Source organism: Rhipicephalus sanguineus, chromosome 2 (assembly GCF_013339695.2).
Source record: "Rhipicephalus sanguineus isolate Rsan-2018 chromosome 2, BIME_Rsan_1.4, whole genome shotgun sequence".
Taxonomy (NCBI): Eukaryota; Metazoa; Arthropoda; class Arachnida; order Ixodida; family Ixodidae; genus Rhipicephalus; species Rhipicephalus sanguineus.
In genome coordinates, this window is record NC_051177.1 from 37,708,623 (window position 1) to 37,726,385 (window position 17,763).

The window sequence follows — 17,763 nt, forward strand, 5'->3', positions numbered from 1 at the left end:
TTGGCTTTTCTTGCGGCACCGTTTAGGTGTCCACCAAAAAGCAAAGCCAGGCTAGCAATTGGAAAGGTGATACTTTCAGGTTTATTGCGCACTGTTGCTTTGAATTTGCCTTAAGAATGTTTGCTCTTACATTTATACACACAGCTATGTTCAGGCCTGTACAGTTCAGTTACACTATGTTATGTCATTAACAACTGAAAACGTGCAACAATAAGGATATGCCTTAAAGGGGCCCTGCAACACTTTTCGAGCATGCTCAAAAAGCGCTGCCGATCGGTAGTCGAGGCTCCCGAGAACACGCGAGCCAAATATTATAGCGATGCGCACGGCCTGGAATTTACAATAAATTCTCAAAGTCAGCTGAAAATCGCTCCCTCTTCTCTCGACAAATGATGTATTAGTCCGTAAAATATGACGCGATTGTCGGCAGTTCCACCATTGGCTGATGTTATAATCACGATAACACCCTCATTATTACTTTCGTTGTTAATTTTGAGTACAATAAGTAGATAATATGTATGTTTATATTATGTTATCGCGTTAAAAACACCGAACAAACATTAATATTAGCACTTCCGGTCTCACCGACAGCTCGTCTGCTCGTAGTTGCGTGGTTCCGTTTTTTTCGCCATGCGCAGTGCCGAAAACGTGAATATTTCTGTGCTTTTGACCATCGCCGGTTGCCGTTGAGAGTGGCAGCCGTTCGAGTGTTGCCTCGTCAGCTGAGAACTGCATTGTCGGCACGTTCTCACGACCGACCGAGGCACGGGCGCAGCGTGTCTCCGATAACAATGCTGGCGTCCGGTAATGGCGGCGCTTCGGGGTCGTCTGCCAGTGCCGTCTTACGAGGCGGTGTATCGGAGTATGGGCCGAAACCGATCTCAGCTGTCATTCGTTCCAAACGAGCGCGCAGGTTTGATTTCCACGGTTGGCAGAGCGATGAAAACACTACGGCGTTCGAGGTGCACACCCAACATTACCAAACCGACGCGCAGTTTTCAAGCACACGCGATACACAGTGCGATCGACTCCGCTCGACGAGAACGACGCAAGCCGACCGGAAGTGGCGGCACAGACCACGTGGTTGCGCCCAGACGTCAGAGAGAAAAAAATGAAGAAAAAAACTCCGCCGGCGCTCTTGGGCGGAGCCTCGCTCCTCTGCGCTCCCCCCGTCGACTCGCTGCCTAGCTTTCCGCGCGCACTTGCGGCGTTGAGTTGAGGGAGAAAGCTGCGGAACGTGATCTCTATAATTTGGTAACACCACTTAGACTTGACGGATTCGAAAAATTTTTGCGGCATATGACTCGTGAAGAGTCATACGTCAATAATGAGACTATTCCAATATAGCTAAGAAAGGTGTTGCAGGGCCCCTTTAAGGAGTCCCAGAAACGCTCAACACATTTTTTTCTTGCTCCTCACATCATGGAATCCAAACACAAGTCCGAAAATTGCTTTTGACGAGCCAAACTGAACTCTACTGAATTGAAGAGGTTCACATCAGGCTGCACGGCTGAAACACACCTGGAGTGCATTCTGGTACCACAGACAATGGAGATGTGAGACCCACGTCTGCAGCTTGGTCCACTGAAAAGTACTTGAACTTGCTTTCCAGGCCACGGAGATTCTTCAATATGGTGTCCTTTCCATTGGATATCCTTGATGAAAGCCTACAGAACAGACAAAGTTGAATTCTATAACCTCTGTTAAAACGACCAAGGCTACATGCCACCAATACTTCATTCAGGCACAACTATTTTATGGCATGTTCTCAAAGCAAGTTGTGCAGCAGCTTCAACAGAACTGGGTATTTGACGAGACAGAACTCAGGATCTGCTGGTTTAATTTAGCTTTACTGGAATAAGATCGCCTTTAGTAGCTCCTGCTATAAACTTTCAAGAGAAAGTCGTGAGGAACCCAGATTTTCACAATAGGCGCTGAGAAACCATATGTTCATGCTACTGGCACAATAACTGGCCTATTTTGTGTGCCCTGCAAGATGAAGAAGTCTCCCAGCGATTTACACTTATATCCCTGTTTAGCTTCAGCTGACTCCATCCCATATGCCTGCAAATTATTGTACAAGTACATATATATATGTACTATTACTAATGTATACTGTGTAAACACTACTAGAATACAGACATACAATGTACTTATAAAAGGTAACCACTGTTTAGTGTCGGCACTTCTATTCGTTCTAAGTGATCCAAACAAGGGGAAAAAAAGCATCATTGATTACTTTCTTGCAATGTTTCATGAAGCACACAGAAGCTCACAGCTGATGGATGCCCTGCAGAGGTGTCTGTACCCGTTCAACAGTAAGCAAGATATTAACAAGCAATGGATGGATTTGTATAAGTCATCCCTTTATATATTATGATGCAACAATTACAGTAGAACTCTAACACCAGGTAGGCCACATCTTTTTCTACATGCCGGAATAGTCAAACTTGAGAGTACTTACGTATCTCGAAGCTTCGCAAGATCAGCAACATTGGCCAGCTGAGCTAGGTCAGCTCCCCGCATTGTGAAGGCAGCAGGTACGAGGCTCGAGCCATAGACGCCCAAGCTGAGGTACTGGTAGACGCTTTCATAGCCCACGTCTTGTTCGGCATACATGCTGGCCAACACCTCTGGGTCGACCCTGTCCAACGGACTCATGGGCGAATCCAGAGGTGATGCAGGAATGGCTGGCAGAATGCGCAGAGCACTCCCGTAAGCCTTCTTGTTGTTGCCACGCTCGACTACAGAGCACCCCGGAGTCGGCGACCCTTCGGTGTCCTCAGGCGTCTCCCTGCCTGAACCGCTGCTGACTTTTGTTGCGCCCTTGTTTTGATCTCGGCTTCCCACGCTGAGGCCAACGAGCGTGGAACTCTTGGCTGCAGTTGGTAGCTGCCGTGGCCTCTCCGAGGGTGTTCGCGGTGGCTGAGATTCGTGTGCTCCCTGTCGAGGTGCGTCCAGGCTCAGGCTTCTCTCTCTCTGTGCGCTCGATGGGCCAATGGTTCTTCGAGCCAGCGTTGGACTGCAGGCCTTGGTTGGCTTGGCTTTCGAAGAGCTCTCTGCCAGAAGTGTCTTGTCTATCGTGCTCGGTGGTGGAGGGTCGCTCCCCCGCCTCACCGACTTTCGCGCGGGTCTCGGGCTGTACACCACATGTGTCTTGACGGGCTCTGACGAGTGACAGCGGACGTGACGAGGAGATGCAACGCCCCATTCATCTCTGGATTTTTGGGCTTCTCTGCTGCGCCGCTTTGTCGGCGCGCGCTCGACAGAGACGTGCGCGCGGTTAGACAATGACGAGTCTAAACTGTCTTCCTTTGTGGGATCGGCCTTTGGCTTGGCTGGCTTCTTAGTGACGTCGATGTCGTAGTTGTCCAAGAGAACCTTAGCGACAGAAGCAGCCAGCGAGATCTGACCAGCCTCCTGCAGTTTGTCGTGGAGTTCGAAGCACAGTTCGCTCGGCACGGTTTTTTCAAAGGCTGGCTTGGGAATAAAGAGCTGGTTTTGACAGAGAAACTGGCCACACAGCGTTGCATGGCTGTGCTGTAGGAAGCACAAGACGGCCTGCACTGGCGTCAGCAGGGAACAGGTACAGAATTCACCACTGTGCAACTGGATGTAAATGTTGTTGCGAACACACCTCAAATCTTTCACATCTGAAAAGACAAAAGCACAACCACGACATTGGCTTACTTTCCCTCCTTCTATATTTAATAAGATAGCTGTAGCATCGGCATAGCCCTTCATTTTAAGGATTAAAAAAAAAATTGTTTCATGAATGACTGCAACAATGCTTGAGTTGGATTAAATCTGCTATGGCTACTGCACTGACTCAGCCAGGACGTTGTAATTATAATGTCCCGTGACATATTCACACACGGTTCCATAGCTTGCAATTAAACACACATTGCACAGAATTCACGTCATTTTGGTTGACCGCGCAAGCATATACAGTAGAACCCCGCTGTTACGTTCCTCACTGCTGCGTTTTCCCGGCTGTTACGTCGTTTTGCGCCAGTCCCGGCATAGCTCCCATAGGATACAATGTATTGGGAACCCCGCTGTTACGTCGTAACTGTCGGACCGTTCCCGTATGATACGTCGCGAAGTGCGCTCGGAGCCGACCGAGTGACTACCAAAGAGAGCCGCCATGGTGCATTTTCACGCAGCTTGGCCTCGTTTGACCGTAATATTAGCCGCGTGAGAGGCGCAAGCAACAGAATCTTTCAATTGATGCAAACAAAAGCATGGCCTTCGAGATTCAAATTGCAAAGATGGCGTCTATGACGTAACTGCTCGCGAAAGCAAGGCCTTTGAGATTGGCATTTACTATTGACAAAAGCATAGCCTTTGAGATTTGTATTGCACAAACATGGCGTGTATGACGTAATTGCTTGCGAAAGCAAGGCCTTCGAGATTGGCATTCACTTCTGCCATCGCGTTGGCGTAGACTCATCATCATCGTTATTTGTTGGAGAGCGGGAGGAGTTCGAGCTGGTTGGAGCTCGCATGGTCGTGCGTGCGGTTCGTGGTCGGACTTGCCGAGCCGGTCGTGATTTCGTGTGCTTAGTTCTTTCATGCCTACAGCTGTTGGTGTTACAAAAATCACATACGTTGATTACATTTCTGTGGATGAGGCCGTCCTAAGCTCCGCGTTTCTATCCATTGACTAGACGGCGGCTGAGCGCGCCAATTTTCGTGCTGCTCGTAAGAATTGAAATAAAATTCTGTACCACTAAATATTTTGCCGTTTTTTCTGTTTTTCGGCTCTTATGTTTCCCGTCTCTTACATTTATTTCCTACGGTCCCTTCAAAAACGTATCAGCGGGGTTCTACTGTATATATGCAGTGAATAGGAGAAAAGGCACAACGACTTCATGAAGCTTTGCACTTGGCATAACAGACAATAATGACGATGTGGCTGACAGACCGTATAACAATCCACATTGTAATCTTAAGTTTCTCACTGTATCTTAGACTATCAAAGGAGATCAGAGGCATAACACGTCTACAAGTCACTTAATGGCGCATATCCCTGTCAGCAGAGGTTTCAGCTATGTACACAAGGCTTGCTATGGACCTTTCATTGCACACAACTAATGTAAAATAACGCATAATGAACTCCAGTTCGATTTCTCACCTTTCAGCTCGTCATTCCATAGGACTATCTCTCCTTCTTGTGGATTAATTACATAAAGGCCATTGGAACTCCATGATATCAGAAATGGAGAATTATGATTGCTGCAAAAATAATAAGAAAAGGACACACATTTAAAGGTTGTCTGCCATCCCCTTAAAGAATACAAGCCAAGTTATCCAGCTGGTTTGAGACGTCAGCTACCCTTCAAAAGGAATGTTTTTTAACTTGCTTCCTATTGCTTAGATTTCAAAAATTAAAGAAAAATTAATTTGCACAGAGGATGTGAAAAGTGAAACTTATAATACTGAATAGATACAAATCAACCTTGAACACCTTCCTGAGTACAGCAATAATACAGTAATAATTATTGGAGATAACGGGGCTATACAGTCGATCCCGGATATATTGAACTCGGATATATCGAATTATTGGCTATATCGAACAGTTGAAAAATACCCTTGAATTTCCCGTGCAAAAGTATGGGGCTGGTGTGCATGTATATCGAACTCCCGCACAGCAAAACGTCCGCCATATCGAACGCTGCGCTACGGCAAAGCCCAGAAAATGCATTTTTCCTAACAAATATTGATCATTTTTCGGCCGCGTTCTAACAAGTTCCGATCCCTTGTCGCGCGCAGGTGACGAAAAGGTGGTGTTATTCCATTGCGTTGATCTAGTTCGTTGCGCAGCGCTTGTCAGTGCACCTGTACATTTGATGCGCCGTCCGCAGGTTTTCAACGCGCGGACATAGTGTTTTTCAAAGAGGCTGATTGCCAAGGGCCCCAAAATGAGAATGCAAAGTGACTCGGCAGCCTCGTTGTAATGTTTGCATTCCCTTGTTTGTTCGCGCACGATGGCATGCGGGCACGAAAAGCATGGCCTTTAAGATGCGCAATCTCGTGACGTACTTTTGGTGTTTTCGGTTTTTTAAGACGCCCATCTCAGAGGCTATGCTTTTTTTCGCATTTCTCGCTAAAGCACTGGCTGCCTTCTACAAAGCCACAAGTGTCATCGCTATCGCCAACATGTGGACGGTGGAGAAATGTTTTTGTTTGTGCAGCGTTGTCTCTTGTGGCATGTGGATTTGTGTATACTTCTCGCTTCGTTCTTGATAAATCGTCATTCGGGAGTCGAACTAAACATTGTCCCGCTCATAGCGATAAAAATGATGACCAGTGCTTGGAGCGACGTCAAGTAAAGCACAGTCGTGCACCGTTTCCCTGCGGGCCTTGGTGCCACGTGATGACTTTGAGTGCGTCATGACTGCTGACTACGGCGTACGATGCGTCAGTGAATTTTGCGACTTATTACGTTTCCGGGTGCCATATTAGACAGGAGTACAGCGAGCGACTTCATCGGTGCAGATAACGACGTAGCTGTTTCTGACTGAATCGATGCCGAGATCATAGCTCACGTTGCCGGTGCTGCGGAAATGGACACGTGCGCTTTGAAAATGCCACTGCCACCTCTGCCACCGCTAAACCCTTTACCGCGCTACAGAGCTGCATTGGCGCTCAGCGTCGATCACCGCTGTTGTGGCCGAAGGTGCTGAATTTGCTTATTTGGAAAGCTTCAGTGATATTGACGGTGACTTGATGAAATTCCCGGCGCGCAAGAAGCAAGACAAATTTGCGGACTATTTTCATGCGAAATAAAGTGCGGTAACTTGCAAAAGAAGAAGTTGTCAGCTTGTTCTTTAGCATATGCGAGCGAATCATCATGTTCGCGCTTTTTATGATTTTCGATAACTGTGTCGAGGCCTGCAGTGCTTTAATTTAAGCCTTAAATACGCATATCTTGTATTTCGAATTCTCGATATATCGAACTATTTCGCGGTCTCCGTCAAGTTCGATATATCCGGCATCGACTGTACTATCAACTTGAAGGTGCACTACAAATGACGAAAAGAAACGACAGAAGGAATGCCTACAGTGACCTACCTTGCCCATATGGGGAGTAGTTTAGTAAATGCTGTTGTTGAGGCTGAGGATGCGGTGCTTCCAAGAGCATCAGTATCGGACCTGGCAAATTGAGGAAACACAACAAAATTGTGATTGGTTAAATGATTCTTCAGAGATGCATCTTCTGACAGTGACGAAACAACATACAACAGGTCGAAACGATACAAGAGAACAAGGTATACAGGAGGACAAGAGCATTTTCTGACAGCAAAACAACAAAAAACAATATGCACATCTGTAACAAAAATGTGCCCTTTATTTCAAAATTTATATCTTAAAAGGTTAATGAACCACTTTTCCAAGGAATTATTGAATGAACTCAGTATCGGAGTTTAGTGCCTCACAAATCGATTACCGCAAAAATTTCTTGAATCTGTCAAGAACGAGTGGAGTTACAGGGGTTTGTCGTGTGCTTTGAGTGGTTTCTCTCTTCTCTCACTGCGACGAGCGCGCTGGAAGCTAAGCAGGGTGGGATGTCAGTTACATCAGCACACATGATGACCTTGAGTGCGTGATGAAGCGCAATCGCTGTTTGCGGTTGTGATTCTCAAGCACGAGAGTGTGGCTCACTGTGTAACGTTAGCAGACTACGGAGTGCAGGGCCGGCGAGTGGCAGCACCCCGTGGCAAGAAGCGCATCTGATCTAAACGCTGCTCGACGTCAAGCAACCACTGTTCAACGACAAACAGCAGGCACTGACAGCTACAAAGCGAGTGAGGACGGGCCTCTGTATGAAAAGTGGGCACCTGAGAAAATGGCAACTTCACGCTCTGCTGGTAAACTCTCCTTATCGCACACGACTGCAAGATTTGGCTGCGATTTTCATAGCAGTGTCTGCTATCCGCAGGATGTGTTTTCTCACCAAGCCTGAGGGATGGTTTATGACCCCTTTAAAGGGCGAGTAGTGTAGGCTAAAGCACAAGCTCTGTGACTCAATTTACTTTCCTCTGTAATAAACATAGCAGCATCACGGCACTTACTTACCTATATGTAACTAACTTGACAGGATTGATGGCAAGAGCTTCCTTGAACTGGTGCGTTTTGAGCACGCTGCCCTTGAGATCAGCCTGCACAAGAAAGCACCAAAGAACAGGTACAACTGATACAACGCAAGACTTTATGACATCTCCTCAATAACAATTTGTGTGCCTGGAACTTTGGTTCAGCCTTCTCATTTCGAAGTTACATGCCCCGTGAATTCATTAGCATTAACTATACAACAGCAGCAGTGGGTGACCAGAAAACACACATGCACACAGCCACTCAAAAACAACACTAGTGGTGCACAGGACAAGTTTACTTGGTCGTCACGGCAACTGTGGCAATAGGTAAATGTAGTCTTCCGTTCTTGTCGGCCACCAGATAATCAAAGAAATCTATGAGCCACCACAAGCATTTGTAAGAACAGGCCATTCGACATTTGACACATCACACATCACCTTCAGGTAAATAGGCACGTGGTTGACTGGCCTATAAGCACCTTGCTGCTTACTCACTAAAAGCATGGAAAGAATTGCAGGGAAAGAAGAGTGACACAAGTGCCTTAGAAAAATGGAACACCCTATCCACTGTGCTCTCATAACACCAGTCACAATGATGCAAAATAAACCTGCCACCCCAAAAAATATTACATAGATATCCCAGTACAGATGACTCGGGGTGAGTAAGAATATGAAAACACAAGCATTAATTTTCATAGCTATGTCTATGCTTGTGTGGCCTGCTCTTTCTTAAATGGGCAGACGCTGCCCATTTAACAAAACATAGACGGCTCACATTTACATCAAAACCTCGATATAATGGACACGGATATAACGAATTGTTGGTTAAAATGAAGTAAAAGAATAAAAAGTCCTGCGATAGATACAGTGGCACGAATATACGCTTGTAACGAATTTTTAGATATATATAATGAAGTCATTTTCGTGTCAGATGCGACCTTGTTATAAAGAAGGTTAAGTGTAGATGCTTCAAAGAGTTCTACTCCGTTGTTACCTGCCATATCCTAGACCCTGGACGGGCTGCGTAAATGCACATGGAGTCCTGAGGCTTGCTGCCTGGGTAGAAGCAGCCACCAAACTCGCCATCCCTCAGTTTCTTGCCAACTTGTGTGAACTTTTCCCTGTGCCCAAGAAACAAGCAATAAACAACCAATAACCACCGTTGGTAAGACAGCACAACGCTGCAATGCAAAGCGGAAAAGAAAAGCCATGAAGTAAAGGAATCCGTCGAGAGATTTAGCTCTATAGGATTTCCAGAGCACCACTTTTACCGAAATGGGAGCTTTTTTTTAACCGTGCAAGTGACAAAAGTAGGAGAAGACTGGCACTGCAATGGCTTTATTGATTTGATACAGTTTATTTCTAGTAAGTGGCAATTAAATGGTGTTAAAGAAAAGAGGTTGTTGTATTGTCACTCCTAGTGCCTGCAGTCTACAAAAACAAGCCCTTTGTGTACTTATTGTGGGGCTAGTTGGTGTAACATATTTCTAAAATAGTTCTGCTCATCCTGCTTCCTTCGTTTTGTGTTTGTCCCATTTGCACCACTTTTTAGAGCAAGGACTTGAGATCAGTTTCCAATGCCCTTAACTGGCTGTCACAGAGGCATGACATGCAAAATTCACCAACAATAGCAATAAAACAATGAAGTTTAACGCATTGCTTTTCGATCATAATATATGAATTTTTAATAAAAGCTGGCCAGTTTGTCGGGTTTTTCTATGAAAATCAAGGACACTAATTCGTTTTTTGGCCAATTCTGCAGGTGTGGTTCCCTCACTCTATAGCCCTTGACTTCAAGCCATGAAATTACTTCTGACACCAGCTACCCATGCTTGCCACGCATAGCTACAACGGACACTATCAGGCACTTATGTGCAACAAACGTCCATGTCCTTCAAGATGCCTGTCCGATTGCAAACTGTCACTGCCACAAAATATAACATCTTTCGATAGAGATTCTCCATAAGCCTCTCACTTTTACAGAAAGGCTTTCTTGTACAAAAAGTTAGAAAGTATGTTTCTGCAGGAACTACTAAGGTAAAAGGCAGTTGCCAATGCAGTGAACACACACTGCCGAACAGCCTACCTGATTGTATCACCAAGATAACACCTCGTCAGTGTTGAAGCGAGCAGCCGATCTTGCACAAAGTTCAGTTGCACAACTTTCGAGTCTAAGCGCATCAGGGTGCTCGGTGGCGACTGGAACAGACTCTTGGCCTGCGAGAGAAAAGCGAATGCACGTTAGAGGCCACGACCCTAATGACACATGTCCTTTGCAAAAGAAGCATTTCACATAGTAGCGAGCATGAACTGACGCTTGAAGAAGCTACAAGTTTTCCTACGGAAACGCAAGCTGTCCCCCATATTGACGCCTAAAGTTCTTTTGTGAGACATTTGTGTGCTGCTTAATGTGGAAAGCATGTGCTCACATAAAGCTGCCACATATATCTACTGGAGATGCATCAAAGCAACTTCTGTGATGCTAAAAGTGGCTGCCGGCTGGATACCAGTGTTAGTCATCTTTTCTTTTCTCTTTACAGTGGTTATCAATTGGGTTATCAGTACTTTTTCTTCTGATAGGACACACTCGTGACTGTGAAGTGGGGGTTGGGCAACAGGTGTCATCCCCTGTTTTTAGATGCGAAGCAGCTTTTTCGCTGGGCTGTGTCTGTAGTTCCATTGGCGACCGTCCGCTTTCTACCACCTAGCACAGCCATCTGAGTGCGCGCTCGCGCCAAGGAGAAGTCTTCTTTCTCTTGTTCTACGACCGCCTTGATGATGACACATGCAGAGCACTTTAGGGGCCCGGGCTGCCGTATGCTGTCCTAGCTTGGCGTAACGCAGACAAAACCATGTGTGCTGGCACACGCTAGCGCATTCAGGCCTGTGTAAGGGGCTGGGTAAGACGCTGTGGCCTCTCCCCCTTACACTTTCTCAGCAATCATGTGATGGCGTCGGGGAACGAGATTCTGCAGACGCGCAATGAACCAACACATTGTATCGTAGTCCGAACGCGCTGGCACGTGCTAGCGCGTTCGGGCCTGTGTAAGGGGCTGGGTAAGACGCTGTGGCCTCTCCCTTTTACACTCTCTCAGAAATCACGTGATGGCGTTGGGGAACAAGATTCTGCAGACGCGCGATGAATCTGCGTGGCATGCTCCAACAAGAGTTCGGGGCAAGTAACAGCAACAGCAACTACAGTGAATTCATGGTGTGCTTCACTTGCAAGGACGTGTTAGCATCGGGCAAGGTGCCCGTGATGAACAAAACTTTAAGTCGACCCATGCGCTGCTTCGCATCCCCACATGGTTCCCTTTAATGGGAGATGGTTTAATTTTTTATGCTAGGTGCCCTATGAACTATGGCAGACAAATAGCCTGGAAGGGGCACACAACATGTGTAGAACATTTAGAAATGAATCCACACCAACTTGCCCAAGCGTCAACCCTTTTAAAATATGAATATGAAATTAAAACGCGAACTAATGGTGTGTAATGCAGGTCTAACCATTGATTCAGAACGAATAGATCCTTTGAGCGAAGGTACGATGAGCAACCAGATGTAAATGTCTAGCAATGAATCGCTTAGTGTGATGGGTTTTATCGAGAGTTAGCCCCTTATATTTAGCATGTGCAAGAGATAGCGTAATTGCACTGTGAGGCAGAAGCTGGGTTCTACATGAACGTACCTTGGATGTAGACACATTGAGGACGGAGACTTTTCCGGTATTGTCAGCGACAAAGAGTCGGGTTCCCACACCGTTCCACTCCAGACATGTGACCACACTTCCCTTGTGCTCAAAAGACAACTGCAGCCTCTGTGCCTGCACGGTGGGTCTCCTGGCATTGTGCTCCAGGACGACAACGTGCCCACGACTGTAAATACGCGCAATGAGTGTCACATCTGTTAGATAATGTCGATAGCTGAGAAGTACTATGGAGCATACACAATTTTAAACATGTGATGTGCACATATGTAAAATATGTGCGCATCAACATGCAAACTATGTTGCATTACCAAATTAGACATAAGGAGCCTTATGAAAATGTTCCGTATACCATTCCAATAATTCTGTATGTTTCCACAAGATTCTTACAGAAATATATGGAAAATATATGCAAAATACATGAAAAACATGGATTCCGTAAGAAAACATATGGAATTATTGGAATGGGATACAAAAAGTTTCAGTAGGAAGCCTTTGATACCTTATCACTAGGGGTGTGGGAATATTCGAAATTTCGGATATTTTTCGAATAGTGTTTGCTATTCGATTCGATTCGCACTGGAATTTTACTATTCGAACTATTCGAACTCAAAAAAACAAATACAGTCAACGTCAGATTGAAAGTGACCCCTTCAAATTTTCAATATGCTTCACCTCATTACACTCTCGTATTGCGGCAAAGCTGCCTTTTAAGCTCCGTTACGGTCGAACTGTGCCAAGAGACAGTCAACGTCCAATTGGAAGTGGTCCCTAGATTTTCAATATGCTTCACCTCATCACACCCCGGTATTGCGGCAAAGCTGCCTTTCAAGCTCCGTTACGGTCTAACTTAGCCAAGACACAGTCAACGTCCGATTGGAAGTGGGCCCTAGATTTTCAATATGCTTCACCTCATCACACCCCAATATTGCGGCGAAGCTGCCTTTCAAGCTCTGCTATGGTCGCAAATGTACAAACTCAAGAAAACGCTGGTTCCAACATGGAGATGAAAGATGCGGCAGAGGTGGGGGCTCAATTAATACTGTTTTGGACCTGAAATTTGGGCAAGAGGTCCGAAAAATCGGAAGCCGAAGCTTTTTAGCATCCAAAATATCAGGTGTTTTTATATATCAACGTCTACGAGGCAGATTTGGAACTCCGGACTTGAAGGGAGCACACCCTTGTCCGCCACATCAGTTGGGCTTCTACAGAAGTTGAAAGAGGAGGAGAGGCTGAGGAAATGGCATCTTTGCCTATCACGTGTAAAGTGTTGTCGGCAACACTTTGATTGCACCAAATCATGTACATAAATACAATTCGGCGTCTACATTGCCTCATTCTTGATAAGACAACTATGAAACACCACCCCGCCAGTGCTTCATCAACCTAGTGAAAAGAAACACTTTCATGTTGCTATCTCATAAGAATATGCTTAGGAATCCTGTCCAACTTTTTTTTCTGCAATTTCGCTTCGAAGTATTCGAGAAACATTGTAGAAATATTCGCAAAATATTCAATTCGATTCGCACTCACACTTCAATACTCGAATTCGCTTCGCACCCAAAATTTTGCTATTTGCACAGCTCTACTTATCACTGCTCTATAATCACTGCTCTATTTGTCAAACTTAGTGAGTAAGGTAAAATTAGAACAAGTGCCAGCTGGAACACTTGGAGAAAAAGAAAGCAAATAAATGACGAATAAATAACTCTGCAAGAATAACTGTGCAGTCACTGAGTCTTCTCCCTGAGCCTTTTGAAGCGTTTACCTAGTTATGATGTTAGGGATGCTAGCAAGAGTGCATGCATTTAATGAGAAAATCTGAAAAATGTAATGTACAGAATAACAGTCGCACTGTGCTCAGTATGGCAGCATGGCTATTGTGCCCACACAAACAAAGAAACAAAGTAAAAGCCTAGTAAAACACAAAAATTGAATCAAAAACATGTCTTTATGGAACTCTATCGATCTGTTAACTTGAATGCCTTATGAGGATTTATTTGTAAGGAAGGAACAGTGCTTCAAATGGCCCTGTTAAATGGCCCTGTGGTGTGCATACTGTTTCACAAACTCAAGAACGCAAAATGGCTTTACACACCTAGTGGCGATGCCGAGGACAAAGTCGTCTGGTGCCAGGGCAACCTGTGACACTGCACCCTCCTAAAAAAGAAATGCATATCTCTGATTGCAAGCCTTTTTACGTATCTCATTCATAATAATCACTCGCAAACTCATCTTGGCGCACTGAAAGCAATGGCACTGCAAAACCCTTAGAAATGAAATATCACAACATTTTGCCGTGTTTTTGAAACTGCATTCCTCGTACATCTTATTCCTGGAAATTATACATAAATTTGTCTCAAAGCAAAGTCGCGGCATGAAAAAGCAGCTCTAAGCTGCAAAAGCAGAAAAAAGTTTAACCTGCATAGCATGTTACAAATATCATGCTGAAATACAATGTGCTTTCAAGTGGTTTCATAAAGATACATAATTAACTTTCTGGACCTGTGCCATGATTTCGTAGTTAGTAGCTACATAATAAAGAAAAAAAATTAACAGAGAATATTTTTAGTGAGCAAGTGTGTGACTTAATCAGTCCAATGAGTTTAAACCAATGTACTGATAAAAGAAAAACATGCATTACAACTTGAGTCACCAGAAAGTTATTTGATCGATCACTTAGCTCTACTTGTATTGCATTCAATCATGTATACCAGGTCAGCATAACTGATGACAGCAATGACTTACAAAAAGTTAACTGCTACTACTGCAAAAAAATCGTGAGAAGAGCAGAAGAAAGATGCAGGTGGCATCTATGTAAGCACATGTGTGAAATAAGAATAGATTTGCATTTTAAGTATGCTCACAGCTTGCATGCGTGAGACAAAAAACAAAAAATTCCAACCCCTCTTTGTCTCTCTTAAACAATAGGAAAAAGAAACAGTATATGAAGCAATAGGGGTCCACAGCTGCTTTCAGAAAAGATGAGTCATACTGCCAAACATGAGAGCCTGACCACATTAAAGGAGAATCCTCTAACTAGAGAATTAAGTTGCAAAGAATATGCATACACATATTTGGGGTTGAAATAAGCGTACAACAAGCAAAAAGTGCAACAGCCTGTACCATAAAAGCATAAGTTACAGTTGTTCGATTCCACCATTATAACATATATAGAAATAAACCTCTTGTCCGCTAATAAATGGACTGAGAGAAATTACGTTATTTTACTATAAAGATGAAGGTATGACAGCTCTAACTGAGCAAATTATACGTTAAGTTGGCATTATGTTACTCGTCTCTGGTTTCCTTGCTCAGGAGAAAGTTTCGATTTTTGCGGTTCACATGAAATGAAGATTTCAAGAGAACTAAAGGTCATACTAAATGACAAATTTGAAAAATGGATTGCGAATGTAAAGCATTGACTTCAAGAGCGAAAGTGAATGCAGTGCTGCAATTTCTTATTCAAGTCATCAATATAACAGATTGGTTAAGTGAAGAAGAATGATTTTCACAGCCCTAACCTTGTTTGTGATTGTAGTAATGTATGCAGTGGTGTCTCGATGGAACATGAACACATCTCCAGTTGTAGCCCCAAAGGCAAGGTACCGCTTGGAAGCGTCAAAGCAGGCATACTGTGCAGAGAACAAACAACCAGTGAAACATTAAAAAAATATATTGATTGATATACTAACACTGCAATATAAAACTTTTACAGTCAATAATATTGTTGTTTTCTTTACATAAAACACAAAAAGCAAGAGGTGCGCAACACCAAAACAGGAATACCAACAGGCTGGTTACCACAAAATATTTACATCTGCTTAATCTATATAGTATAACTAGGTTACCATATAAATGCATTCTGGTTTTCCCTGTTATTTGATACATCTCTAGAAATTACTTTGCTCTCAATCACAGATAGCCCCTCTGTGTTTTCTCTGCTTTGAGGTTGTGACACAGATGCCTGAACTACATGCAGTACTGATGCTTGCGATATGCTGAAGTATGGAGTTGCATTTTTGCATACATAAACTAATCTGCAAACAATTCCTAGGAATCTCAGCTCAGCTGCATTTCCCCAAACCTGCCTAAGTAAGCTTGAAGTCATAAATAAAACAGTGAGCTTTGGACCATATCTAGTGGTTTCATTTTTTTATTTTATTATACTGCAGGCCCTTCATGGCTCATGCAGGAGTGGGCACATGAATACAAGAAAATACATACATTGCCAAAAGATTCACAGTGAAAATTCAGTACACTGGATGATGTTCATTAACGAGTCAGTCGTACTGCAACACACAATATCATTAGATAAATTATTCCAGTGAGAGATAGCCGATGGAAAAAGGGAGTGTTTGCGAACGTTAACACGACTTAATGGTTGGAGGACTGGTTTAGAACGATGTATACCGGTGTCACACAGGCAATTTTGATTGCGATCAGGGCTGATCTGGATCAGCTGCTGCTACACGGTCAGTTTTAATTGCGATCAGGTCCGATCAGGATCACGGCAATTGTGATCTGCACATTGAGATCTGGCTCCGTGACTGCGATTTGACCGACGTATGAGCCAAACTCGATCCAGATTAGTTTGGACCGTGTAGCAACAACCACTGTTGATCGCGATCAAGAATTTCAATCTGGATTGGCCCTAATTGTGATCAAAAGTGCCCGTGTGACACCGGTATTAGTCTCAATGAGTGCTTAGGTGAGTCTTGCAGGTAATGAGAACATGGATTGGAACGTGGATCTGCCGTGCACCTGGCCGAAAAATAATGACGTGAAGAGGGAAGACTTACCTTGACCCTAGTGAGGTTTCTGATCGGAGCAAGGATGCCATCAAGCGACTGGTACTCTGCCAGTACATAGGGTGCCTGTGAGGTTAGCTCGACTCCACCTTCGGCCATGCGCTTTGGCTAGGTAAGCTGCGGCACAGCCTGACCACTTGGCACTAGGACACAGGGGTCCACACATGGTTACTCCTTGTCACTGGCACAGTGCAGGCCATACTGTCAAATGTGTGTTTCTGTAAAAACGACCAGATGCAGAGGACTGCCGTCAGGATCATTGCTATGTCTGCAAAGGGACTATCATCGATTGCGGTTTTCATGTTTGCCAAACGCTGTAGTTTAGCTGCTCAAAACAATACGTATCCGAGAAAGAGTTCTATATTTAGAGCAACAGGGCTGCAGGTAGAACAATGCATGCCGACTATAGATTACAGCCGCGGCTTCCGCTGAAGAACTACGTTGTCCTTGCGAACGCGACAACCATTTTATTTGACAAAAAATTGAAACACACCAGCGAGTGAACACTTGTACGCATATGCTTTGTCTGGTAGCAGGTAACACATCGAATCGACTTGATGTACGATAGACGGCTATTTGGTCAGCACGATGGTGTTATACGTGTCCGCATGAAACACAGGTTTAAGGTATTTCACCTAATTTTTATGAGGTATCAGCCCTGTAGAATGAGTCACTCAAGCCTGAAATTTGGAATTATTCAATAAAAAGTTTCAGACAGCGGTTACATCGTTACTTGTAGAGAAACAACGGATGGACAGCTGGTGCACGAAATTCGATGCATTAGACGAACTCGCCATGTATATCATGTTACTGGCCATGTCAACAGGGTGGAGAAAATAACAACAATAATTAGAGGGCTGATAGCTTTGGCCTGTTCAAGCGAATGCTCAAACGTAGAAACTACCACGTCTGGAAACTAATATCTCAAACCGTAACAACTTTCTGTAGATAACGGTAAATAACATCGTAGTTGCGTAAAGTTAACTTCCCCGCGCGCGCACGGAGTCTTCTCAGGTGATTTACGGTGTAGATCTCGAGCACAGTACTCGAGCCATCATGAATGCACGCTAAAAACCAGCAGGGAAACGCAACGGAAAGCGAAAACAAGCTTAACGCACGAGCATTTAAGCCTATTAATGAGAATTCG

The 17,763-nt window shown here is 44.4% G+C and overlaps 1 protein-coding gene across 1 annotated transcript in view; it reads right to left on the reverse strand.

The window, feature by feature from the left end:
• The window catches only part of LOC119382778 (Hermansky-Pudlak syndrome 5 protein homolog), a 43,763-nt gene that overhangs the window by 25,818 nt on the left and 182 nt on the right, over positions 1 to 17,763 (reverse strand). The window contains exons 2-12 of the mRNA XM_037650627.2: positions 16,608 to 16,834; positions 15,330 to 15,440; positions 13,904 to 13,965; positions 11,788 to 11,974; positions 10,186 to 10,316; positions 9,094 to 9,220; positions 8,083 to 8,165; positions 7,078 to 7,158; positions 5,138 to 5,238; positions 2,465 to 3,653; positions 1,522 to 1,667 (exon numbers count right to left, since the gene is read on the reverse strand). Of these exons, the coding sequence (XP_037506555.1) occupies positions 1,522 to 1,667; positions 2,465 to 3,653; positions 5,138 to 5,238; positions 7,078 to 7,158; positions 8,083 to 8,165; positions 9,094 to 9,220; positions 10,186 to 10,316; positions 11,788 to 11,974; positions 13,904 to 13,965; positions 15,330 to 15,440; positions 16,608 to 16,715 (2,326 nt within the window). The 5' untranslated portion in view covers positions 16,716 to 16,834. The remainder of the gene's footprint in view (positions 1 to 1,521; positions 1,668 to 2,464; positions 3,654 to 5,137; positions 5,239 to 7,077; positions 7,159 to 8,082; positions 8,166 to 9,093; positions 9,221 to 10,185; positions 10,317 to 11,787; positions 11,975 to 13,903; positions 13,966 to 15,329; positions 15,441 to 16,607; positions 16,835 to 17,763) is intronic.